The 26,854-nt window shown below is 39.2% G+C and overlaps 2 protein-coding genes across 51 annotated transcripts in view; one reads left to right on the forward strand and one right to left on the reverse strand.

Moving 5' to 3' along the window:
- Positions 1 to 26,854, reverse strand: part of Tmeff2 (transmembrane protein with EGF-like and two follistatin-like domains 2) — a 287,043-nt gene that overhangs the window by 50,930 nt on the left and 209,259 nt on the right. The window contains exons 6-7 of the mRNA NM_001394330.1: positions 6,293 to 6,441; positions 5,566 to 5,625 (exon numbers count right to left, since the gene is read on the reverse strand). Coding sequence (NP_001381259.1) covers positions 5,566 to 5,625; positions 6,293 to 6,441 — 209 coding nt within the window. The remainder of the gene's footprint in view (positions 1 to 5,565; positions 5,626 to 6,292; positions 6,442 to 26,854) is intronic.
- Positions 1 to 26,854, forward strand: part of LOC108351929 (uncharacterized) — a 111,298-nt gene that overhangs the window by 9,808 nt on the left and 74,636 nt on the right. For 9 of the 50 annotated variants that reach the window (XR_015629546.1, XR_015629532.1, XR_015629539.1 and 6 more), the window contains exon 2: positions 25,231 to 25,351. The exons of 38 other annotated variants lie outside the window; for them this stretch is intronic. The gene's annotated coding sequence lies outside the window, so the exon portion shown is untranslated. Of the gene's footprint in view, positions 1 to 11,551; positions 11,611 to 21,374; positions 21,529 to 25,230; positions 25,352 to 26,854 lie in introns of all 50 variants that reach the window. 3 more of the 50 variants (XR_015629518.1, XR_015629540.1, XM_087568993.1) reach the window with 2 other exon arrangements.

Below are 26,854 nucleotides of genomic sequence, written 5' to 3' on the forward strand. Positions count from 1 at the left end.
CTACATTCACACTGAACACAATCTATCTAACCCAGGTATTGGCTGTCCTGTTACACATGTTCCAGGTCTTTATCCTGCTCACGCAGGAGGAATAAACTAGACTTGCTTTCCTTATAGATTCTCCTATCATTTTCCTGTGTTATTAATCCCTCCCAATTTTGGAATATGTATGAATGGAACTCATTACAGCAGTCAGTCTAAATACTGTATCATTGAGATATATATATCTTACTTTGTGTGCCCTAGAATTTTATAAAAAAATTATTAAAAAATCCTCAGTCATACAGAAAACTTCTTGGGATATTTTATAAATATCACTGTTGAAGATTCTATCCATTTACGTTCCTTCGTTATGGTTCATAAAAAGATCCATGCTAAATATTTCACATATAATTTAGCAAAGTTAACTTTCTCTTTGGTCTCCAAAATTATTTTTATTCATTTTTTTCCCAGACAGTGAAGACCCAGGTTCCTTTCACAGACGCTGAGGCTTCTGTGCTGTCTTCTGTAGAGAGCCTGGGACAGCATGGCTGCATAGGAGGACTCTATGGATATTTGTGAAATAAACTGGCTCAACCATAATTTCTTTCTTATACTGGTTGCAAGGAAGCTTAGGGCTAAGTGCTCTAACAGTAGTAGCCAGGCTCTGCATGTATTTTTTTACCCTAACAGTTCGGCCTCTCCTGTTTTTAATCTCCGTTCAAAGACCCTCATTGACTGTAGTTTAATTATAAAAACTCTGCAAATCCTTTTTGAAAACTTGTATAGGATACCCCAAAATAAAATACATTTAAATTTTTAGATTATAAAAACTAAAGTAGTTGAAATTTATGATTTTTTTGAACATCCAACAAGCTATAGGATTAAGTACATTTTCACTGGAAAAATATGTGACCATGTTTTCCAAGCCTTGATGAGACTCTCAGCCAGACAGAATCCCACCAGGAGACACACATAGATAACATCTGACACAGAGGAGCAGTGTTCAAATTCACTTTCTTTTTAGTGCAAGACTTGATGAGGACACACACACACACACACACACACACACACACACACACACAGTGCTATCTTAAGTGTTCACAAGGGAAGATTAATATTATTATATGGTAAAGGCAGGAAGTCCTAGCTTTGTGATTTAGAAAATTCGTGGGTTTGGACTCTTTCTGTAGTGAAAAGACAGACTTAAATCTAAGCTTATGTCTTCAACTGATGGGGGAGAATGGTATCAATTGGTCTGTTTCATTTCTATGGCACGAACTTGTCATTGGGCCTGGAATACAGACAGGCAAAGCCTCTGATTCAATGACTTGGATCTTATTAAAAGAGAGAGAATGGGGCTGGAGGGGTTGGGGGAGGAGGGGGGTGATTCCAGACAGCCCAGACAGATAGTAATTCTGCTTGGCATAAGCTGGAACTTTTTCAGTTTTCTGATGTGGACTATGTTTTTGTGCCTATGAGGATCATAGATTCCTGTCACCATGCAAGGCAGCCTTTCTCGTCTCCTGCACATGTTACTTTTGTTTCACATCATACTTTCTTATTTATTTATTTTTAAATTACAATTGTAATCCAGTCTCTGTCGGTCCTGGCCGCAGTCTTTCTTTTAGATGTTACTAAAGGAGGTTTAATAAATTTAAGATTCAGACTTCCTTTAAAGATGATAGCCACTTTTGTACTTAGAAACAAGTGTTACCAGCTTTTAAAGTAGGCACAAAAATGAAATGGGAGGGCATGGTCAACGTGCCTAAGGTTACAGTACTCATGCCACATCTGGAAAGATGTGTAAGTTACAATTGTTACTTCCTTCCAGTGGGAACGTCCGCCCGTGGACATTTGTTTAACAAGGGAAGTTGCCGTGACATCAAATTAATTGTGAGCACAGAGCAGACTTCTAGGCATGTGAGTCATACAGTTCCTGTTTACCCTCCCTGGAGAGTTTATAACATGTGAAATATAAATCATGAGGACAATAACATATTGATTCTTCATTTGATTCTTTTAGATTTTCATGTCTTTGTCCCAATCTTGGGAAAATGAAAATCCGACTAGATGCTTGGAGATGTTGAGAAACATGATTATTTCAATGTTTTCTAATAGAATATATTTCAATAAAACCATGTATAGGAACCATTTGTAGCTAACTTCAGGGAGGACTTACAGTATTCAGTCCATGTTTAACTATGAGTTGCAAGTTTCAATGAATACTTTTGCTGCTATATTTTATTTCGAATTTAGCAAGCATGTATGTTTAAACATAACCTTAAAAATTGTTGCATTTGTTTCTTTGCTCCTGGGCATGCCCAGAATCAGTGTGGGGATAGGGGTTAGAGGGAGACAAGCAGGAGTTGGTTTGTCCTGGGGACGAAACACTGACCATTAGAGTTGATAGCAAGTGCTTTTACCTGATCAGCCTGACAATCCTCAATCATGACAATTTTTATCTTACAAGATTTTCTTTGGTCAAACTAGAGAAATCTGTAGGATGCGGAATGACCTGATAATTTGCATGGGGAAATTCTCCCTTTTCTTTCTATGTCCATTAAATTTAGGATGGAAAAAAGTCTGTGCAGCTCGTATGTGCCTAGGTGTGGGGCCACTGAGAGGGGCAGGCAAAACCAGCCTACATCCCCCAGCAGAGTTACCCTCCTTTCCTCAGCAACCATCAACAGCTGGACTCACTGGATCATGAATAACAGGAAAAAATGACGGACGAGAAATTGGGAGGATGGCAAGCCGAGGTTACTGGGAGAGACGGAGGGAGGTAATGGTGGTTGATATGTTCAAAATGTAGTGTTTAAATGCACGAACTTTTCCAAGAAAAGAATGCATAAACATATGTTAAAATAAAAAATATAAAACGAAGTGAACTAAAAATCGTGGTAATCAACATCAGTGGTTAAGTGACTGAAATAAAATCTGAGTAAATTCGGGGTAGAAATGAAGCCCACTGTTTTCTTTGAAGGTGAACTGTGAGAGGCAATGTGAATGGTGGTGAGGGGCAGATCCTATATTGATATTTCCTGGGACAAATGTGTGCATAGCCATTGCATAGGATGCGATGAACCTCCAGGGTTCCTTGTTGGGGAGGAAAATCCTCAGGGAAAGACTTGGCTCTTTTGTAAGTCCTGTGGTGTTTGGCTCAAGGAAGAAGACAGTCACAGAGGCAACAGTTTTGAAGATTTTTCCAAATAAATTAGTTTTTATAGGAAATATAAAGTTATTGTAAATGCATTTAACAGAAGTAAGTAGCTTATAATACCATCAAGATAGTTGTTTATAATAAAATATAATATTCCTATTTGGTTCTATTTAAATCTTAAAGCATAAAGTGCCACTCTCAGATATTATATGTCACTATTATATTTTATTACTTTAATAATTTTCTATGGCTCAACATATTGGTGGAGGATAGTTTTAGGAACACTAGTCCTGCAAAATCTTTTACAAAAATGTGTCATTCTTCAAGTAATTCTGATGCATGTTGTATACTATAAGATGTGTGAAATATTTAAGAGATGATTATAGTGATGTGATTTTTAAAAGCATTTTTTTGAGATGAATAAAATTAATTAACATGATTTTTTGGCATTTTATTGCATCTATTTATTACAGGTGGAGAGATAGATAGATAGATAGATAGATAGATAGATAGATAGACAGACAGACAGATAGATAGAATGTAGCCATGAGTTGATGTAACTGTTTTTCTTTAAGATAATTACATGAGTTTTTGTGATATTATACTACATGCATTTGTGTGAATTTCACACATTAGAAATTTAAAAAAAGGTAAAAGAAAGTGGCTGTCCATATTCATGAGCTCTGTATTCATAGATTCAATTAATTGTAGACAAAATATATGTAAAGTACTTGCATCTTTCAGAATGTGTACAGAGAGTTTTTAAAATCATTATTTCTTAAGTGATACAATACCACACATATTTTCATAGACTTTAAATTGTATTCAGTACCATAAATTATCTGGAGATGATTTAAGCCATAGAAGAAGATGCACATGGTAATATGTAAACACCATGCCAGTTTATAAGAGACTATAGTCTCCTTAGATTTGGATGTTTGTAAAGGGTTGGAACCAGTCCCAGAACCCACTCTCCGAGAGATGATTTTATACAAAACATGCATCTTTGCAAAGACTATATAATGGAAGGAAGCAAGGAAAGCTGGAGAGATCAATTGTTTATGGTAACACTTCCTAAATGTTTGTACTGGATTCTAGGCTGTTCTTCTCAAGAAACATTGTTAATATCTGCAGTGGTGTTTTGGGAATAGTTATAAGCACATATAATAGAACCAATGTTAATATATGACATAACTGGTAGTTTCAGGCACCTAGAAGCTGAAAACATTAAGGCAAAATATGCAAAAGTTAAATTCCTCTTATGTCCACATTCTGATGTATGCAGGTAATTAAAATACCAGGACTTTGTTCATGTGTAAACATAATGACAATTATCACGAAGTAAAATAAAATAACGAATCAGAAGAAAAAAAATGGTATTATACAGTTTGAAGGACCAGAAGCAATTGATTTGGTTTGAATACTAGTTATGAAATTGGTTACAAGTGTTCAGTAGCTAAATAAAACATTGTGTTTAAGAATTCCTTGAAGTCGGACTTGGTGGCACATGTCTTTAATCCCGGCACTACTGAGGCAGGGGCAGGTAGATTTCTTTGAGTCTGAGGCCAGCCTGGTTTACATAGCGGTTTCTAAAAGAGTCAGGGTTAAATGGAGAAACTCTGTCTCAAAACAGCAAAAATGAATGTGTAAACAAATAAACAAACAAATATTCATTGAATACTTTTATAAAACTAAGTTTTATTTTTATAATTTTACCTTAAACTCTCATAAATTATGGCCATCTGATAATATGCTAATTGCATCCCCATCAGTTATTTCTCCCTGTCAAAGAGTTAAATTAGGTAGCACTTTTATTACTCAAAGTAGCTTCCATAGCTGCTAAATAAATTTATACTTTCACATAAGGTTTATTATAACTTTGTATGTCTGAGAAGCTGCATTCTGGAATCTAAATACATGAGACACGTTAGTTTCTTTAAAAGCTAAATTATGCGTGACTTTTAACTCTGAGTCTTCACAGTAGCCTGTGTTAGCTTCTGCAACTCTCTATCTCTATCTTGTCAGGGATCAGCAAACTTTCCACTGTTGACTTTTATGAAAATTCAAACAAGAACATTTGCATTTATTACAATATACTGCCAAACCTTGCATTAATTTCCATTGATGCCCATTAATTTGATAAATGTTTTGTCATTTGTACCATTTACACTGTCAAAACAAGTTAATTATATCCTACTGACATCTTTGACAATCACTTAAACTATGGCAAAAAAAAAAGTGTGCCTTATTTGGTTCAGTAAAAACTCCCTCTTGCCCACTGGAAAGCTGGAACTAAGAGGAAAGATCAGCGCATGCTCAAGTAAGGACAAGCAGTAAATAAACGGTGGTGCTCAAGGTGTAAACAATGGTGCTCAAGGCTCTCATAACAGGCTTTCATTCCAGGCATAGGAAATTTAACATACCTGCATAATCTGTTCTTGCATAATGCCCATCTTCAGATTTAGTGGTTGTAGTTGTGTTATCTATGTTAAAAAATTAACAACAAAACCCAGTTAACCATTTCCTACATATCTATCAGATCTTCTCGTTCAACAGTACCTTCATTTCTTCATGGCCTTGAGGTTTGCCGCTTTCCACAACATCAACAACAACAATAACAACAGCAATAGCAACAGCAACAACCACCCATTTATAGCTTTGAGCATTCAATACAAACATATTACCAATGCACATTTATGTCATTGAATACACACTTATGTAACAGAACAGTGTCACCTTTCAGAAGCTGGGGATAAGAATATACCTTAAATATTTCTATCAAATCAATAGATAAAAAGGGCAATTTTCTTTTAATTCTAAGATTTCTATTCTATTCTAAATTTCTTGACTAGATTTTTTTTCTTTAGCCTTTGCTAGGAGAATTTCTGCTATCTTCTGAATACTGGCTCCTGTGTTCATGGCACTGTAACAATACAGCCCCATTATATTGAAAAAGGCATGCACTGTTGCTGATGGGCCCTCAAACACCCATAATCAACACAAATTCTACAGCTGACTACACGATCCATTGTGAATCAGAACTGTCTTTCGGAAATGAAATAGGTGCCTAATAACGAGTTATCTTCACTTTTCATTTCTGCACAGAGACTAAAAACATTTCTTGAAATGAAATTTTGCTATGAACATTACCTTGACATCGACCCAGAGACATGACTTCAATTTTCTCCTGTTTCTGACATGACGCTTCTTTGATTTGACATGCATTATCATAAGATTTCCCATCAGAAGCACAGAGGGGATTAAAGTTGGTTTGAGAACAGTCAATGTTGCACACACACCTAAAGGAAGAGCAAAATAAAGAACAAAACGTCAATAGTGAGGTTACCACACTGGAGGGGAAGCGCCTAGCTGGGCCAAATGCAGAAGAATCAAATTGTGCTTTCCCAGGGAAGTTCTGCCAGCTTTCTGAGATGAAATGCAACACAGAACTAATAGGAAATAATCCAGAGGACCCAGAAGTGAATCAAAAGTAAACGTGCATAAACACAGTGAGACTGAAGAATACGAATAGGTTACTGAGGCAGAATGGCTTCCGAAGGGACTCGAGTATATTCCTGCACTTTCTTCATTGCATGGCTAAATGGGGGAGAGCTTGAGAAAAATGTCTCAGGGGCCAGTTCGACAGAACACAATCAAATAAGCTATTTGGAAGAGGTATTTCTCCAGCACAAAGGAGGACATGTGTGAGGCGCAGTAAATGGGGCCTTCAGTGGTCTTTAACCTTTCGGAGTGCCTCAGATGCCCTTCCAGAGTCAAGTGAGAGGTGGAGCAGCTTCTCGGAAACGCTCCCACCCTATAAACGGCATTCACATGAAATCCCATGGGGCTCTCAGGTTTCTTTCTGCACATCCCAGGGTTCCTTCCCAAGGTACACAGTTTCTATTTCGGGCTCTTATTTTACACAGTAAAGTGACAAATTCAAATCGGTTGCCACTTATGGCTTTAACATTTCCCCCTCCATAGGCTAAAGAAACATCTGGAGAATTAAAGAGAATTAGATCATCTAAAGCACAATTAAACCCTGTAAAGCAAACTTTGTAAAATTAATTTTCAATGCTCTCTTAATTCTCTGTTTTATGATTTACTTTGTTATTTGGAATATTATTTTTTGGTTAAGAGCACTTGCAGCTCTTACAGAGGAACTAGCACTCACATGGTGGCTCACAAACATGCATATTTCCAGTTTCAAGGAACTCGACACTCACCCTCTTCTGGGCTAAATAGGCACTGTATGTACGTAGATGCCCATGCATACATTCAGAGAAACACTCATACACATTAAAATAATAAATAGAAATAATTAGTATATTGCATTTTTGGTGTGTGCAGACTTCTATAGAATAAAAATTTAAATATTTTTATTTATATTTGTATTCACTACTCTGTATGTTCTTTATGTTGTGGATCACAATTTTACCTCTGAATACATTACATGTGCACACATACACACATACACATGCACACACACAATGGTCATAGTGATTTCTCATTGCATGCTGGCTGTTAAATTCATTGCTTCATTTAAACTTTATAGCAGCCATTACTCAGACCACGATGTTAGATAATACATAAAATCAAAAAGCTAATAAAGTACAGGACAGGCACACACAGCTGCGATATGTGAGGCCTAACTGTTCCCCTTTTATACTGACACCTGCAAATTAGGGCTGCCCATAGAACTTTAAAGCATATATTGAGAAGCAGATTCTTGTGCCCTGTGGAAGCTGAGGCTCAACCTAGTCTTAATTCGTTTTTTTTTTTTTTTAATTAACTTGAGTATTTCTTATATACATTTCGAGTGTTATTCCCTTTCCCGGTTTCTGGGCAAACATCCCCCTCGACCTCCCCTTCCTTATGGGTGTTCCCCTCCCCACCCTCCCCCCATTGCCGCCCTCCCCTCAACAGTCTAGTTCACTGGGGGTTCAGTCTTAGCAGGACCCAGGGCTTCCCCTTCCACTGGTGCTCTTATTAGGATATTCATTGCTACCTATGAGGTCAGAGTCCAGCGTCAGTCCATGTATAGTCTTTAGGTAGTGGCTTAGTCCCTGGAAGCTCTGGTTGCTTGACATTGTTGTACATATGGGGTCTCGAGCCCCTTCAAGCTGTTCAAGTTCTTTCTCTGATTCCTTCAACGGGGGTCCTATTCTCAGTTCAGTGGTTTGCTGCTGGCATTCGTCTCTGTATTTGCTGTATTCTGGCTGTGTCTCTCAGGAGCAATCTAAATCCGGCTCCTGTCGGTCTGCACTTCTTTGCTTCATCCATCTTGTCTAATTGGGTGGCTGTATATGTATGGGCCACATGTGGGGCAGGCTCTGAATGGGTCTTCCTTCTCTCTCTGTTTTAATCTTTGCCTCTCTCTTCCCTGCCAAGGGTATTCTTGTTCCCCTTTTAAAGAAGGAGTGAAGCATTCACATTTTGATCATCCGTCTTGAGTTTCATTTGTTCTAGGCATCTAGGGTAATTCAAGCATTTGGGCTAATAGCCACTTATCAATGAGTGCATACCATGTGTGTTTTTCTGTGATGGGGTTACCTCACTCAGGATGATATTTTTCAGTTCCAACCATTTGCCTACGAATTTCATAAAGTCATTGTTTTTGATAGCTGAGTAATATCCCATTGTGTAGATGTACCACATTTTCTGTATCCATTCCAATGTTGAAGGGCATCTGGGTTCTTTCCAGCTTCTGGCTATTATAAATAAGGCTGCGATGAACATAGTGGAGCACGTGTCTTTTTTATATGTTGGGGCATCTTTTGGGTATATGCCCAAGAGAGGTATAGCTGGATCCTCAGGCAGTTCAATGTCCAATTTTCTGAGGAACCTCCAGACTGATTTCCAGAATGGTTGTACCAGTCTGCAACCCCACTAACAATGGAGGAGTGTTCCTCTTTCTCCGCATCCTCACCAGCATTTGCTGTCACCTGAGTTTTTGATCTTAGCCATTCTCACTGGCGTGAGGTGAAATCTCAGGGTTGTTTTGATTTGCATTTCCCTTATGACTAAAGATGTTGAACATTTCTTTAGGTGTTTCTCAGTCATTTGGCATTCCTCAGCTGTGAATTGTTTGTTTAGCTCTGAACCCCATTTTTAATAGGGTTATTTGTCTCCCTGCAGTCTGACTTCTTGAGTTCTTTGTATATTTTGGATATAAGGACTCTAACTATTGTAGGATTGGTAAAGATCTTTTCCCAATCGGTTTGTTGCCGTTTTGTCCTAACCACAGTGTCCTTTGCCTTACAGAAGCTTTGCAGTTTTATGAGATCCCATTTGTTGATTCTTGATCTTAGAGCATAAGCCATTGGTGTTTTGTTCAGGAAATTTTTTCCAGTGCCCATGTGTTCCAGATGCTTCCCTAGTTTTTCTTCTATTAGTTTGAGTGTGTCTGGTTTGATGTGGAGGTCCTTGATCCACTTGGACTTAAGCTTTGTACAGGGTGATAAGCATGGATCGATCTGCATTCTTCTACATGTTGCCCTCCAGTTGAACCAGCACCATTTGCTGAAAATGCTATCTTTTTTCCATTGGATGGTTTTGGCTCCTTTGTCAAAAATCAAGTGACCATAGGTGTGTGGGTTCATTTCTGGGTCTTCAATTCTATTCCATTGGTCTATCTGTCTGTCTCTGTACCAATACCATGCAGGTTTTATCACTATTGCTCTGTAATACTGCTTGAGTTGAGGGATAGTGATTCCCCCTGAAGTCCTTTTATTGTTGAGGATAGTTTTAGCTGTCCTGGGTTTTTTGTTATTCCAGATGAATTTGCAAATTGTTCTGTCTAACTCTTTGAAGAATTGGATTGGTATTTTGATGGGGATTGCATTGAATCTGTAGATTGCTTTTGGTAAAATGGCCATTTTTACTATATTAATCCTGCCAATCCATGAGCATGGGAGATCTTTCCATCTTCTGAGGTCTTCTTCAATTTCTTTCTTCAGTGTCTTGAAGTTCTTATTGTACAAATCTTTTACTTGCTTGGTTAAAGTCACACCGAGGTACTTTATATTATTTGGGTCTATTATGAAGGGTGTCGTTTCCCTAATTTCTTTCTCGGCTTGTTTCTCTTTTGTGTAGAGGAAGGCTACTGATTTATTTGAGTTAATTTTATACCCAGCCACTTTGCTGAAGTTGTTTATCAGCTTTAGTAGTTCTCTGGTGGAACTTTTGGGATCACTTAAATATACTATCATATCATCTGCAAATAGTGATATTTTGACTTCTTCTTCTCCGATCTGTATCCCCTTGACCTCCTTTTGTTGTCTGATTGCTCTGGCTAGAACTTCAAGAACTATATTGAATAAGTAGGGAGAGAGTGGGCAGCCTTGTCTAGTCCCTGATTTTAGTGGGATTGCTTCAAGTTTCTCTCCATTTAGTTTAATGTTAGCAACTGGTTTGCTGTATATGGCTTTTACTATGTTTAGGTATGGGTCTTGAATTCCTATTCTTTCCAGGACTTTTATCATGAAGGGGTGTTGAATTTTGTCAAATGCTTTCTCAGTGTCTAATGAAATGATCATGTGGTTTTGTTCTTTCAGTTTGTTTATATAATGGATCACGTTGATGGTTTTCCGTATATTAAACCATCCCTGCATGCCTGGGATGAAGCCTACTTGATCATGGTGGATGATTGTTTTGATGTGCTCTTGGATTCGGTTTGCCAGAATTTTATTGAGTATTTTTGCGTCGATATTCATAAGGGAAATTGGTCTGAAGTTCTCTTTCTTTGTTGGGTCTTTGTGTGGTTTAGGTATAAGAGTAATTGTGGCTTCATAGAAGGAATTCGGTAGTGCTCCATCTGTTTCAATTTTGTGGAATAGTTTGGATAATATTGGTATGAGGTCTTCTCTGAAGGTTTGGTAGAATTCTGCACTAAACCCGTCTGGACCTGGGCTCTTTTTGGTTGGGAGACCTTTAATGACTGCTTCTATTTCCTTAGGAGTTATGGGGTTGTTTAACTGGTTTATCTGTTCCTGATTTAACTTCGGTACCTGGTATCTGTCTAGGAAACTGTCCATTTCCTGCAAATTTTCAAGTTTTGTTGAATATAGGCTTTTGTAGTAAGATCTGATAATTTTTTGAATTTCCTCTGAATCTGTAGTTATGTCTCCCTTTTCATTTCTGATTTTGTTAATTTGGATGCACTCTCTGTGTCCTCTCGTTAGTCTGGCTAAGGGTTTATCTATCTTGTTGATTTTCTCAAAGAACCAACTTTTGGTTCTGTTGATTCTTTCTATGGTCCTTTTTGTTTCTACTTGGTTGATTTCAGCTCTGAGTTTGATTATTTCCTGCCTTCTACTCCTCCTGGGTATATTTGCTTCTTTTTGTTCTAGAGCTTTTAGGTGTGCTGTCAAGCTGCTGACATATGCTCTTTTCTGTTTCTTTCTGCAGGCACTCAGCGCTATGAGTTTTCCTCTTAGTACAGCTTTCATTGTGTCCCATAAGTTTGGGTATGTTGTACCTTCATTTTCATTAAATTCTAAAAAGTTTTTAATTTCTTTCTTTATTTCTTCATTGACCAGGTTATCATTGAGTAGAGCATTGTTCAATTTCCACGTATATGTGGGCATTCTTCCCTTATTGTTATTGAAGACCAGTTTTAGGCCGTGGTGGTCTGATAGCACGCATGGGATTATTTCTATCTTTCTGTACCTGTTGAGGCCCGTTTTTTGACCAATTATATGGTCAATTTTGGAGAAAGTACCATGAGGAGCTGAGAAGAAGGTATATCCTTTTGCTTTAGGATAGAATGTTCTATAAATATCTGTTAAGTCCATTTGGCTCATGACTTCTCTTAGTCTGTCTACGTCTCTGTTTACTTTCTGTTTCCATTATCTGTCCATTGATGAGAGTGGGTGTTGTAATCTCCTACTATTATTGTGTGAAGTGCAATGTGTGTTTTGAGCTTTAGTAAGGTTTCTTTTACGTATGTAGGTGCCCTTGTATTTGGGGCATAGATATTTAGGATTGAGAGTTCATCTTGGTGGATTTTTCCTTTGATGAATATGAAGTGTCCTTCCTTATTTTTTTTGATGACTTTTAGTTGAAAATTGATATTATTTGATATTAGAATGGCTACTCCCGCTTGCTTCTTCTGACCATTTGCTTGAAAATGTTGTTTTCCAGCCTTTCACTCTGAGGTAGTGTCTGTCTTTGTCTCTGAGGTGTGTTTCCTGTAGGCAGCAGAATGCAGGGTCCTCGTTGCGTATCCAGTTTGTTAATCTATGTCTTTTTATTGGGGAGTTGAGGCCATTGATATTGAGAGATATTAAGGAATAGTGATTATTGCTTCCCGTTATATTCATATTTGGATGTGAGGTTATGTTTGTCCGCTTTTCTTCTCATTGTTTTGTTGCCAAGACGATTAGTTTCTTGCTTCTTCTAGGGTATAGCTTGCCTCCTCATGCTGGGCTTTACCATTTATTATCCTTTGTAGTGCTGGATTTGTAGAAAGATATTGTGTAAATTTGGTTTTGTCATGGAATATCTTGATTTCTCCATCTATGTTAATTGAGAGTTTTGCAGGATACAGTAACCTGGGCTGGCATTTGTGTTCTCTTAGGGTCTGTATGATATCAGTCCAGGATCTTCTGGCCTTCATAGTTTCTGGCGAAAAGTCAGGTGTGATTCTGATAGGTCTGCCTTTATATGTTACTTGACCTTTTTCCCTTACTGCTTTTAATATTCTTTCTTTATTTTGTGCGTTTGGTGTTTTGACTATTATGTGATGGGAGGTGTTTCTTTTCTGGTCCAATCTATTTGGAGTTCTGTAGGCTTCTTGTATGCCTATGGGTATCTCTTTTTTTAGGTTAGGGAAGTTTTCTTCTATGATTTTGTTGAAGATATTTACTGGTCCTTTGAGCTGGGAGTCTTCACTCTCTTCTATACCTATTATCCTTACGTTTGATCTTCTCATTGAGTCCTGGATTTCCTGTATGTTTTGGCCCAGTAGCTTTTTCCGCTTTACATTATCTTTGACAGTTGAGTCAATGATTTCTATGGAATCTTCTGCTCCTGAGATTCTCTCTTCCATCTCTTGTATTCTGTTGGTGAAGCTTGCATCTACAGCTCCTTGTCTCTTCTTTTGCTTTTCTATATCCAGGGTTGTTTCCATGTGTTCTTTCTTTCTTTTTTTTTGTTTTGTATTTTTTTTTTATTAACTTGAGTATTTCTTATATACATTTCGAGTGTTATTCCCTTTCCCGGTTTCCGGGCAAACATCCCCCTCCCCCCTCCCCTTCCTTATGGGTGTTCCCCTCCCAACCCTCCCCCCATTGCCGCCCTCCCCCCATAGACTAGTTCACTGGGGGTTCAGTCTTAGCAGGACCCAGGGCTTCCCCTTCCACTGGTGCTCTTACTAGGATATTCATTGCTACCTATGGGGTCAGAGTCCAGGGTCAGTCCATGTATAGTCTTTAGGTAGTGGCTTAGTCCCTGGAAGCTCTGGTTGCTTGGCATTGTTGTACTTTTGGGGTCTCGAGCCCCTTCAAGCTCTTCCAGTTCTTTCTCTGATTCCTTCAATAGGGGACCTATTCTCAGTTCAGTGGTTTGCTGCTGGCATTCGCCTCTGTATTTGCTGTATTCTGGCTGTGTCTCTCAGGAGAGATCTACATCCGGCTCCTGTCGGTCTGCACTTCTTTGCTTCATCCATCTTGTCTAATTGGGTGGCTGTATATGTATGGGCCACATGTGGGGCAGGCTCTGAATGGGTGTTCCATCAGTCTCTGTTTTAATCTTTGCCTCTCCCTTCCCTGCCAAGGGTATTCTTTTTCCTCATTTAAAGAAGGAGTGAAGCATTCACATTTTGATCATCCGTCTTGAGTTTCGTTTGTTCTAGGGATCTAGGGTAATTCAAGCATTTGGGCTAATAGCCACTTATCAATGAGTGCATACCATGTATGTCTTTCTGTGATTGGGTTAGCTCACTCAGGATGATATTTTCCAGTTCCAACCATTTGCCTACGAATTTCATAAACTCGTTGTTTTTGATAGCTGAGTAATATTCCATTGTGTAGATGTACCACATTTTCTGTATCCATTCCTCTGTTGAAGGGCATCTGGGTTCTTTCCAGTTTCTGGCTATTATAAATAAGGCTGCGATGAACATAGTTGAGCACGTGTCTCTTTTATATGTTGAGGCGTCTTTCGGGTATATGCCCAAGAGAGGTATAGCTGGATCCTCAGGCAGTTCAATGTCCAATTTTCTGAGGAACCTCCAGACTGATTTCCAGAATGGTTTTACCAGTCTGAAATCCCACCAACAATGGAGGAGTGTTCCTCTTTCTCCACATCCTCGCCAGCATCTGCTGTCACCTGAGTTTTTGATCTTAGCCATTCTCACTGGTGTGAGGTGAAATCTCAGGGTTGTTTTGATTTGCATTTCCCTTATGACTAAAGATGTGGAACATTTCTTTAGGTGTTTCTCAGCCATTCGGCATTCCTCAGCTGTGAATTCTTTGTTTAGCTCTGAACCCCATTTTTTAATAGGGTTATTTGTTTCCCTGCGGTCTAACTTCTTGAGTTCTTTGTATATTTTGGATATAAGGCCTCTATCTGTTGTAGGATTGGTAAAGATCTTTTCCCAATCTGTTGGTTGCCGTTTTGTCCTAACCACAGTGTCCTTTGCCTTACAGAAGCTTTGCAGTTTTATGAGATCCCATTTGTTGATTCTTGATCTTAGAGCATAAGCCATTGGTGTTTTGTTCAGGAAATTTTTTCCGGTGCCCATGTGTTCCAGATGCTTCCCTAGTTTTTCTTCTATTAGTTTGAGTGTGTCTGGTTTGATGTGGAGGTCCTTGATCCACATGGACTTAAGCTTTGTACAGGGTGATAAGCATGGATCGATCTGCATTCTTCTACATGTTGCCCTCCAGTTGAACCAGCACCATTTGCTGAAAATGCTATCTTTTTTCCATTGGATGGTTTTGGCTCCTTTGTCAAAAATCAAGTGACCATAGGTGTGTGGGTTCATTTCTGGGTCTTCAATTCTATTCCATTGGTCTATCTGTCTGTCTCTGTACCAATACCATGCAGTTTTTATCACTATTGCTCTGTAATACTGCTTGAGTTCAGGGATAGTGATTCCCCCTGAAGTCCTTTTATTGTTGAGGATAGCTTTAGCTATCCTGGGTTTTTTGTTATTCCAGATGAATTTGCAAATTGTTCTGTCTAACTCTTTGAAGAATTGGATTGGTATTTTGATGGGGATTGCATTGAATCTGTAGATTGCTTTTGGTAAAATGGCCATTTTTACTATATTAATCCTGCCAATCCATGAGCATGGGAGATCTTTCCATCTTCTGAGGTCTTCTTCAATGTCTTTCCTCAGTGTCTTGAAGTTCTTATTGTACAGATCTTTTACTTGCTTGGTTAAAGTCACACCGAGGTACTTTATATTATTTGGGTCTATTATGAAGGGTGTCGTTTCCCTAATTTCTTTCTCGGCTTGTTTCTCTTTTGTATAGAGGAAGGCAACTGATTTATTTGAGTTAATTTTATACCCAGCCACTTTGCTGAAGTTGTTTATCAGCTTTAGTAGTTCTCTGGTGGAACTTTTGGGATCACTTAAATATACTATCATGTCATCGGCAAATAGTGATATTTTGACCTCTTCTTTTCCGATCTGTATCCCCTTGATCTCCTTTTGTTGTCTGATTGCTCTGGCTAGAACTTCAAGAACTATATTGAATAAGTAGGGAGAGAGTGGGCAGCCTTGTCTAGTCCCTGATTTTAGTGGGATTGCTTCAAGTTTCTCTCCATTTAGTTTAATGTTAGCAACTGGTTTGCTGTATATGGCTTTTACTATGTTTAGGTATGGGCCTTGAATTCCTATTCTTTCCAGGACTTTTATCATGAAGGGGTGTTGAATTTTGTCAAATGCTTTCTCAGCATCTAATGAAATGATCATGTGGTTCTGTTCTTTCAGTTTGTTTATATAATGGATCACGTTGATGGTTTTCCGTATATTAAACCATCCCTGCATGCCTGGGATGAAGCCTACTTGATCATGGTGGATGATTGTTTTGATGTGCTCTTGAATTCGGTTTGCCAGAATTTTATTGAGTATTTTTGCGTCGATATTCATAAGGGAAATTGGTCTGAAGTTCTCTTTGTTTGTTGTGTCTTTGTGTGGTTTAGGTATAAGAGTAATTGTGGCTTCGTAGAAGGAATTCGGTAGGGCTCCATCTGTTTCAATTTTGTGGAAGGGTTTGGATAATATTGGTATGAGGTCTTCTATGAAGGTTTGATAGAATTCTGCACTAAACCCGTCTGGACCTGGCCTCTTTTTGGTTGGGAGAACTTTAATGACTACTTCTATTTCCTTAGGAGTTATGGGGTTGTTTAACTGGTTTATCTGTTCCTGATTTAACTTCGGTACCTGGTATCTGTCTAGGAAATTTTCCATTTCCTGAAGATTTTCAAATTTTGTTGAATATAGGTTTTTATAGTAAGAGCTGATGATTTTTTGAATTTCCTCTGAATCTGTAGTTATGTCTCCCTTTTCATTTCTGATTTTGTTAATTTGGACGCACTCTCTGTGTCCTCTCGTTAGTCTGGCTAAGGGTTTATCTATCTTGTTGATTTTCTCAAAGAACCAACTTTTGGTTCTGTTGATTCTTTCTATGGTCCTTTTTGTTTCTACTTGCTTGATTTCAGCTCTGAGTTTGATTATTTCCTGCCTTCTACTCCTCCTGGGTATATTTGCTTCTTTTTGTTCTAGAGCTTTTAGGTGTGCTGTCAAGCTGCTGACATATGCTCTTTCCTGTTTCTTTCTGCAGGCACTCAGCGCTATGAGTTTTCCTCTTAGCACAGCTTTCATTGTGTCCCATAAATTTGAGTATGTTGTATCTTCATTTTCATTAAATTCTAAAAAGTTTTTAATTTCTTTCTTTATTTCTTCCTTGACCAGGTTATCATTGAGTAGAGCATTGTTCAATTTCCACGTATATGTGGGCATTCTTCCCTTATTGTTATTGAAGACCAGTTTTAGGCCGTGGTGGTCCGATAGCACGCATGGGATTATTTCTATCTTTCTGTACCTGTTGAGGCCCGTTTTTTGACCAATTATATGGTCAATTTTGGAGAAAGTACCATGAGGAGCTGAGAAGAAGGTATATCCTTTTGCTTTAGGATAGAATGTTCTATAAATATCCGTTAAGTCCATTTGGCTCATGACTTCTCTTAGTCTGTCGACATCACTGTTTAATTTCTGTTTCCATGATCTGTCCATTGATGAGAGTGGGGTGTTGAAATCTCCCACTATTATTGTGTGAGGTGCAATGTGTGTTTTGAGCTTTAGTAAGGTTTCTTTTACGTATGTAGGTGCCCTTGTATTTGGGGCATAGATATTTAGGATTGAGAGTTCATCTTGGTGGATTTTTCCTTTGATGAATATGAAGTGTCCTTCCTTATCTTTTTTGATGACTTTTAGTTGGAAATTGATTTTATTTGATATTAGAATGGCTACTCCAGCTTGCTTCTTCTGACCATTTGCTTGGAAAGTTGTTTTCCAGCCTTTCACTCTGAGGTAGTGTCTGTCTTTGTCTCTGAGGTGTGTTTCCTGTAGGCAGCAGAATGCAGGGTCCTCGTTGCGTATCCAGTTTGTTAATCTATGTCTTTTTATTGGGGAGTTGAGGCCATTGATATTGAGAGATATTAAGGAATAGTGATTATTGCTTCCCTTTATATTCATATTTGGATGTGAGGTTATGTTTGTGTGCTTTCATTCTCTTTGTTTTGTTGCCAAGACGATTAGTTTCTTGCTTCTTCTAGGGTATAGCTTGCCTCCTTATGTTGGGCTTTACCATTTATTATCCTTTGTAGTGCTGGATTTGTGGAAAGATATTGTGTAAATTTGGTTTTGTCATGGAATATCTTGGTTTCTCCATCAATGTTAATTGAGAGTTTTGCTGGATACAGTAACCTGGGCTGGCATTTGTGTTCTCTTAGGGTCTGTATGACATCTGTCCAGGATCTTCTGGCCTTCATAGTTTCTGGCGAGAAGTCTGGTGTGATTCTGATAGGTCTCCCTTTATATGTTACTTGACCTTTTTCCCTTACTGCTTTTAATATTCTTTCTTTATTTTGTGCGTTTGGTGTTTTGACAATTATGTGACGGGAGGTGTTTCTTTTCTGGTCCAATCTATTTGGAGTTCTGTAGGCTTCTTGTATGTCTATGGGTATCTCTTTTTTTAGGTTAGGGAAGTTTCCTTCTATGATTTTGTTGAAGATATTTACTGGTCCTTTGAGCTGGGAGTCTTCACTCTCTTCTATACCTGTTATCCTTAGGTTTGATCTTCTCATTGAGTCCTGGATTTCCTGTATGTTTTGGACCAGTAGCTTTTTCCGCTTTACATTATCTTTGACAGTTGAGTCAATGATTTCTATGGAATCTTCTGCTCCTGAGATTCTCTCTTCCATCTCTTGTATTCTGTTGGTGAAGCTTGTATCTACAGCTCCTTGTCTCTTCTTTTGGTTTTCTATATCCAGGGTTGTTTCCATGTGTTCTTTCTTGATTGCTTCTATTTCCATTTTTAATTCCTTCAACTGTTTGATTGTGTTTTCCTGGAATTCTTTCAGGGATTTTTGTGTCTCCTCTCTATGGGCTTCTACTTGTTTATTTATGTTTTCCTGGAATTCTTTCAGGGATTTTTGCGATTCTTTCAGGCATTTTTGCGATTCCTCTCTGTAGGCTTCTCCTTGTTCTCTAAGGGAGTTCTTCATGTCTTTCTTGAAGTCCTCCAGCATCATGATCAAATATGATTTTGAAACTAGATCTTGCTTTTCTGGTGTGTTTGGATTTTCCATGTTTGTTTTGGTGGGAGAATTGGGCTCTGATGCTGCCATGTAGTCTTGGTTTCTGTTGCTTGTGTTCCTGTGCTTGCCTCTCGCCATCAGATTATCTCTAGTGTTACTTTGTTCTGCTGTTTCTGACAGTGGCTAGACTGTCCTATAAGCCTGTGTGTCAGGGGTGCTGTAGACCTGTTTTCCTGTTTTCTTTCAGCCTGTTATGGTGACAGAGTGTTCTGCTTTCGGGCGTGTAGTTTTTCCTCTCTACAGGTCTTCAGCTGTTCCTGTGGGCCTGTGTCTTGAGTTCACCAGGCAGGTCACTTGCAGCAGAAAAGTTGGTCCTACCTGTGGTCCCAAGGCTCAAGTTTGCTTCGGGGTGCTGCCCACGAGCTCTCTCTGGCAGCAGCAACCAGGAAGATATGCCCTAGTCTTAATTCTTAAGTAGTAACTCTGGGACTTGAAGATTCACTGCCTGAGAATCATAACTGATCAATGAAATCCAGCAAAGGATTTCAATGAAAGACAGCAAGGACGCAGTCTTGAGACCATCTGTGTCAGAAGTACTGCTAAAAATATGGGCAAGAAACACATTAGTGTGCTTAAAAATATACTTTCATGTATGTGGAAGAATTTTCCTAGTAGTACTTGATCAGCTTTCTGTTCATCTGTTTCAGAAATAATAGTGAGGACAGGTGGCAACAGTCTAAACCCTTAACTTCCCCACCCCTGGCCAGGGTGGCATTCTCCCTCTGCCATGGTGGACAGGAGCCCAGGGTGTTGCCTCTTGAGATCTGAGCATCTGAGGTCAGGAGCTGCCTGAGGTCACAGAGGGTGTGTGTTTTTCAGAATGGCCCTGAAGAAGTGGCCCTATCAAGCTTACCTAAAACACTGCTCTAAAAAACAAACAAACAAACCAACCAACAAACCAACAACAACAACCAGAGTGGCGAGGCCCACTTGCCTCATTGTGTAAAGATAGTTCCAGATATTTCAAAAGTGGTTGAGGTTTGAACTTTGGTCAAAATTTCCAGTCTTATAGGCTTTTATGCAAACAGAAGAACAGACTGAATTTATCTGTCTATGGAAATAGTAGCGAAGGTGTTCACAGCTCAGGAAACTTAGAGGTGAAATCCAGAGAAGCTCAGGAATGAACAGTTTGTAATTGGACTAGTAATTAAAATTCCCGAAATCCATTTACTATCAAACAGAAAGATGAAATGAGAACAGCACGGGGAAGAGACTGTTCGACTGAGTTGAATCCCCCAGAGTCAGCATTTCCACCACAGCACCCGCTGACGGTTCTTCAGGGCATTTGATAGGATGCCCTTTCCCAGGAGCCAGTCCTCACCCCATCCTACGTGACGCGTCTGACTTTGCTCTACTCTTGCCATTGGTCAGTCCCAGCATCCTTGAAGATTTGCTTCTTCTTTTTTTTTCTTTCTTTCTTTTTTTTTTTTTTCGGAGCTGGGGACCGAACCCAGGGCCTTGTGCTTGCTAGGCAAGCGCTCTACCACTGAGCTAAATCCCCAACCCTGATTTGCTTCTTCTTACCTCAGATAAATCCGTTTTGGGGAATGGCTATGAAAAGTATGTATGTCATTTCATTAACACCTCAAAAGGAGGTCAGATTTCCTTCAGTGAAAGTGAGTTGTAGTTTTCGCTGAATCTCCAGAATCTAAGCTTTATCAGAGCATGTACTGTGGTCTTTTCCTATGCTCTTCACTACTCTCCGTACAACCGTATATCCGTACACATGCAAGCACTTGTTCACAGGCTGGCCTGGAACGCACTGTACAGCCATGACCTTAAACTTCTGATCCTCCTGTCTTTACCTCTCAAGTGGGAAATTATAGTTCTGCACCATCATATCCTATTTTATGTGGTATTGCTGACTGAATTAAGGGCTTGGCACATGGGTGGGATGAACTTTACCAAATGAGCTGCTTTTCCATCTCTTTCCAATTTTTAAATACACGGGAGAAGCTTCCAGAGAAGTAATGTGGCTCGGAAACTATCTGCTATGGGGAGAGAGAAAACTGGGTAGATTGGGAAGACCTGCTCTGTCTACATGTCCACTAAACAAATAAACTCGACTATACAGCCATTTCTCACTGTATTTTATATATTTAAGTCTGTTAGCTTGATAATTTACAACAACAGGAAGGATTCTATGACCTTACAATCCTGAGTTTCTATCATGCTCTTTTGGTTAATGACCAAATTGCTGTCTTCGTTTCATTCAGTATTGTAGGTATGCTCAAATTTCAGTAACTACATGTTGATAAACAAATGGAATGAATAAAATAACTACTTAATACTTTGCAAAGATGGGCAGCCACTATTACTATCTCCATCTAATAGGTAAGAAAATTGAGTCTTGAGGAAGCCATGCAGCTTGTAAAGCAGAACATAATTTTCCATCTAGGCAGCCTGACGCCAGAGGCTGCACCATTCTGCAAATTGAAGTTCAAGGAAAAGTAAGATGGACGCACATTCATATCGTTACTGAGAGAAGGGATGCTTTGGATGAGTCGGATTTAAAAAGTGATGCTGTGTCCACACCTGGACTATTTATTACAGTATGTTTTGTTTCTATTGACTCTTAATCTTTGCTTACCAAATGCACGATCAAAACTTTTTGCAACATTGGCGCACTTTTTTGAATGATACTTTTGAGAAACTGTGAATCAATGCCTGCTATTAGAATGAATTACTAATCTGATGGGTATTTAGTTAATCTTACCACTTAAAGCCCTTGGCTAAATCTAAAGATAAACCGTGAGTTACACAACCATATGAAAACATGCAAGTCACTGAAATCAACTCAAATGTGTGTGTGCATTTGGTGTGTGTGTGTGTGTGTGTGTGTGTGTGTGTGTGTGTGCATGTGTGTGTGTGTGTACATGTGTGTAAAGTTGAGTGCTTTAACAATCTTACCTGAGTTTCTGTTTCCTGGGGTAGCATTGCTTTTTTTCCTTAGCAATGATGAATCTGTTTCTAGGAGGCTCAACTACCTCACAGTAGCATGTACTCCCATGAATAAATAATGTTCTTTTAAAAATTTTTATATTTATACTGTTCTTAAATCTTTTCAGAATCAAGGCATCCCATTTATCTTTGAATTTCTGATATTTAGCACAGTGCATTACAGCAAATCTTTGATTAAAAAAAAACCCCTGTTGAATGAATTACAGAGATGGACTTGGAAGGAATTCAAGAACACAGTCAGTCTCACCAATGCTGATGAGAAAAAAAATTAGACACGTCCTAAATTAAAAGGCCTGGAAACTGGAGAGGAGATGGGACTAGGGAGGATGATGTGTTAAGGGACTTGGGAATGGTTAAACCTTCACTCAAACGCCACTTTGCTACATGGAAGGAACCTGTATAACCAGCAAAAGAACCTGTCGTCTGCTAAGCAAACCAGTGCACCGAGGTCTTATTCTTAATGGGCTGTCCAAACTCGAAGTCATTTCACATTTTCATCACTGAACAATGCAAAGCCAATACGAAAAGTTATTCCTTACTTTCGCATTTTTCTATCACAAACTTCTGGTTCTAGGCTCACACAGTCTCGGGTGCGCCTCAGTTTTATTCCTAGTCATAGCAAATTTGTTCCAGGACCTGGTTGTTTTTGTCTCTGCTACCTCTGCTTTGAAAGTTTTTCTTTGACAGAACTTGGAAAGGATAACTAGTGATAAACGAATGCAGCTGTACCAAACCGTGCTGTTTGACGCACGAGCTGCAGAGAAGGGGCTGTAAGAACCCAGGCTCTCAGCCTCCTCATCTGTTGCTTCACAGCTGAAGATTAGTATTCTTAATCTTTGACGACCTCAGTGACACTGATATCTACTTGGGACAGGAGATACTTTCCCCAGCCAGTCACTGCTTACGCATTTGGGCATAGTTTTAGGTACTGATATAATGTGAACATGATAGTAGTTTGACAGTTTACTGCTAATTCAGACCACTGAAAAATACATAAGGCTCTCCTAAGAAGGTGGCAGAATTCTCATACAGGATAATGGTAAAGATGCAGGTTACTGGCTTTAGCAGAATATGCAAATGAATATATTTTTTTTCTTATACAGAAATGAAAGGCATTCATTTTTAAAAACAGAAACGATCCCTCTTTCCTGCTTTTGGCAAATAATGAATCACATTATTATTCATCCTGAGAGGAGTAACTAGTTAATTACAGCATGCCACAAGTATTACATGCAAGGCCCGGACTTGGAGGGCTGCGCACCGCACACATGCCTTTCAGGGTTTGGTTTGGTTTTGCTTCCTTTCCTTTTCTTCCCTTCTTTCTGTGTCTTTTGACATTTTGACACTGCGATTATATAGATCTCTTTTCTTCTAAGCCACAAAGACAAAGAACCAGCCATACTTGAAAATAATAATTTCAGTGTCTCTATGTGAAATGACCACCCCTCCCCCGCAGCTGCTTCAGACACAGTGAACGCTGACTGAAAACCTTAGCTCCCCGAATCGCGGGGAAGGAAAGAAATCATTGCAAAGAGCACAGGATGCTGTAAAAACCCTAAAGTATAGTAACTGAGCGGTGCTACCAACGATGACTGGCAGACAGTTATAATCGGCTCTTGAGTACTTGGGAACTTTGACCTTAGTTCCCTGCCTCACCATTGTAATGACCATTGTAAGGATGGTCTACAGTGAGTTAAATACATTTTCCCGTGTGTTTAGGAATTCCTATTGTCTCCTAAGTGTGAGGAACCAAACCCTGCCAACTCACAGATTACTTATTCATGTGTCTGGTTTGCGGCCGCCCTCTAATTTCACTAGATTTTGTTTCATCTATTAAACATGGCTGACACATTCCTTTCTCAAGATCCTCCGCTCAGTGTCTATGCCATATTTTGACTGTTTTAACATTCCTAATACATTTGAAAGCACCCAGTTGCATAGCAGGCAGTATGGCTGCCTTTCTGAGCTGTTTTGGGCTTTGTTTGTTTCCCTTGAGCCTGCCTGTCTCTGGGACTAAGAAACAGACCCACTTTGGCCTGGTCAGTAAACAAGGCCCCTGTCTGTGCTTGCTGTGATGGATGGCTGCATTACATTAACAACAGTAAAACAGCATGTACCTCTCATTCAAGACTCCTATGATACTTTAAACCCATTTACTCATTAGCTCTCATTTTTCCTTTTGATGGAACTTGATTATTGAGTATTTTTATCTATAAAGAAACTTCAGTGCAGGAATGATTCTGAATGGTGAATGGGAAAAATGAGGAAAGAAATGTGAAAATGTCCTAGAAAATTAAGCTTTATATATGAAGGGCAGAAAAATGTCAACTGAGAGTAAAGTTGGTAGGTCTCATAGTGGCACTCATGTGATTTTTGTTTTTAATGGCCATGGCAATCTTTTAAGTTTAAAACCTAGGAGGAATTGCCATCTCCATGAATATTACCCAGGATGCACTGGAATTTTACAGGGATGGTAAGGCATGTTTTTATTTTAAAAATTAATATATGTGTTTGTGTTTTGCCCTAATTTATGTCTGTGCACAACACACATGCTTGGTATGTACTGAGACCAGAAGGAAGGGCAATGTGTCTCCTGAGTCTAGAATTAGAGACAGTTATGACCTGTCATGTGGGTACTAGGACTTGAACCTGGATCCTCTGTAAGAGCAGTACTCTTTCTTACTGAGCCATATCTCTCTCTGTCTCTCTGTCTCAGTCTCTGTCTCTGTCTCTCTCTCATTAACAGTGAGATATATATTATATGTGGAAATGGCTTATTTGCTATTAATGTTGACAACTTTGTAAGGAAATAAAGAATCATAGAAGTTGACCTACTACAGGGAAGATCCTGGAATATTGTCACTCATTGACTGGATAAGACCCAAGAATGTAGTCAATAGGACGCTGAGCTGAAGAATCCTTCTAATAGGTGCTTCTAGAACACTCCACACAGAATCTCACGCTGAATAGAAGGGGTTTCTGCTTGAAAAGAGACAGGTGCTCACACATCAGTCTGTTCAATGAACTAAAGTTGGGTCGAGACTGTGATGTAAACTTGGGATTTGGTGTAAGGCCTACATATGACGTAGGTTTGATTATCTACTAGTGATGTGGCACTACGCTAGTTATTTAACTTCTTCAAGCCTTATAATCTGCACCTGTGAAAATGGAGCGAATGTAGCACTGTAGGGACTAAATGGAGTAATTCATATATTCCTTGCTTAGCAAAGGATTCTTTAAATTTCTAATATTGCAATAAATGTTGGTCATCATTAACTTTTCCTACCTAACAGGGACTTCTAAACCTGGATGCAGATGGATGTTTTGCAGAATAGTTCAGAAGCCCAGGGGATTGGGCTTGGCTGATCTACTATGAGGTCCAGGGAACAGGATCAAACACTATGGGTGGTTCTGGTGAGTGGCCTTGGAGTTCTGATTAGATAAAATATACTTTTCCACCTTTCAAGGCTACCCAGGGCATCTCCCTAAGTAAGTTCCAACTTGAGCCACTCTGAAGCAGAGTGCTAGGGTGGGGCCCTCCAGGTAGCATTTGGAGCCAGAGTTTCAGCTTTCCAGTGTCACACAGCACTGAGACGTCTTAGGTACAGCTTGTTCCACACATCCTTTTCTTTCACCTATATCATATCCTAAAGAGTTTAGCAATGCTTTAATACATGCCATTTAGTGACAGACTTTTAAAAGCTCTTCTCCCTACGGTACATTCTTCAGATTCTGTGGTGTGATGTTCGGTGACAGAAATAGGTGATTAAATATCTTGGTTCAAAGCATCATGGAACATTCAGCAAATTTGGTTCAATGAATAAACCAAGACCAGCTAGTGAGAGCTGAAGTAGCCAGTACATTCCTTTGTGCGTGGGTCCTTATTTTATCCTCCTCCTGATCCTCCTGACTCACAAGATGAGGAGGAAGAGGTGGAAAGTGCAATGTCTAGAATGGGGACAAGTGGTGGGCAGAATGACGTGGGGGAAAGATGTACAGGGTGACCGCCTCAAGTCCCTGGAGGACTATGGATAGATCTGTCTGATTCGAATGAGTTTTTCATTGAAAGGGAATCACAGCTGTCCAGGTAGATTGAAAGGGAGCTCAATTCCAATCCACAGAGTGGCCTTCATCATTTGGGCAAAGGTGAATCCTGAAAGCTTTCTGAGCTCAGGGTGAAGAGAAGGTCAGCATGCTCAAAGCTGTACTTCCAAAGGATAATGCTAGCTACACTACAATAGACAACGAGTCAGAGCCACTAACTACAAGGCACTGTGAGATAGAGGGGCAAAGACACAAAGCTGGGCAGTGATATATTTGTTATATAGAAGAAAGGGAAGAATCAATAGGTTTAGAGGGTTGGTACTTAAGGCACAGCAGAGTGCAGTACTAAGGAACAAATATGACCACAATGTCCTTCCTGATCTATTTTTTTTCTTGCTTTCTTTACTGTCCCACATTGTGATCAAAATTCAAAATCCAGAGAGAGGGACAGGCAGACTCAGGGAGGAGCTGATCATGTGATACAAGAAGGTTCTCCTTCCTTATGCTTTTGCTGTGATGACAAGGACAAGTGACACCAGGAAAACAAACATAGCCACAGAAGAATCATTCTTTGTAGACCCAGGATGGCTCTTGGAATTAAAATAAAACCCAGTGGGAATGGACACGTAACTAATGACAATGTTTTAGCAACCAAAGGAGGGTCCTGAAGCAGGAAGCACTCTCACACCTGCCCTCCATGCATCATTGCAGAGGCTTAATTATTGATCTGTTGTCATGGATCACAATTGCCCCCTTTTTTCTAGATTATTATTTTTCCCCTTCAAAGCAGCTGCATTTACATCTTAAAATAATCAAAGTAAACAATTCTTCTTCCTCTCGCACATCTTTAAAAATATCTTGAAGCAAAATGCT

This window comes from Rattus norvegicus, chromosome 9, assembly GCF_021556685.1.
Source record: "Rattus norvegicus strain SHRSP/BbbUtx chromosome 9, alternate assembly SHRSP_T2T, whole genome shotgun sequence".
NCBI classification, from domain to species: domain Eukaryota; kingdom Metazoa; phylum Chordata; class Mammalia; order Rodentia; family Muridae; genus Rattus; species Rattus norvegicus.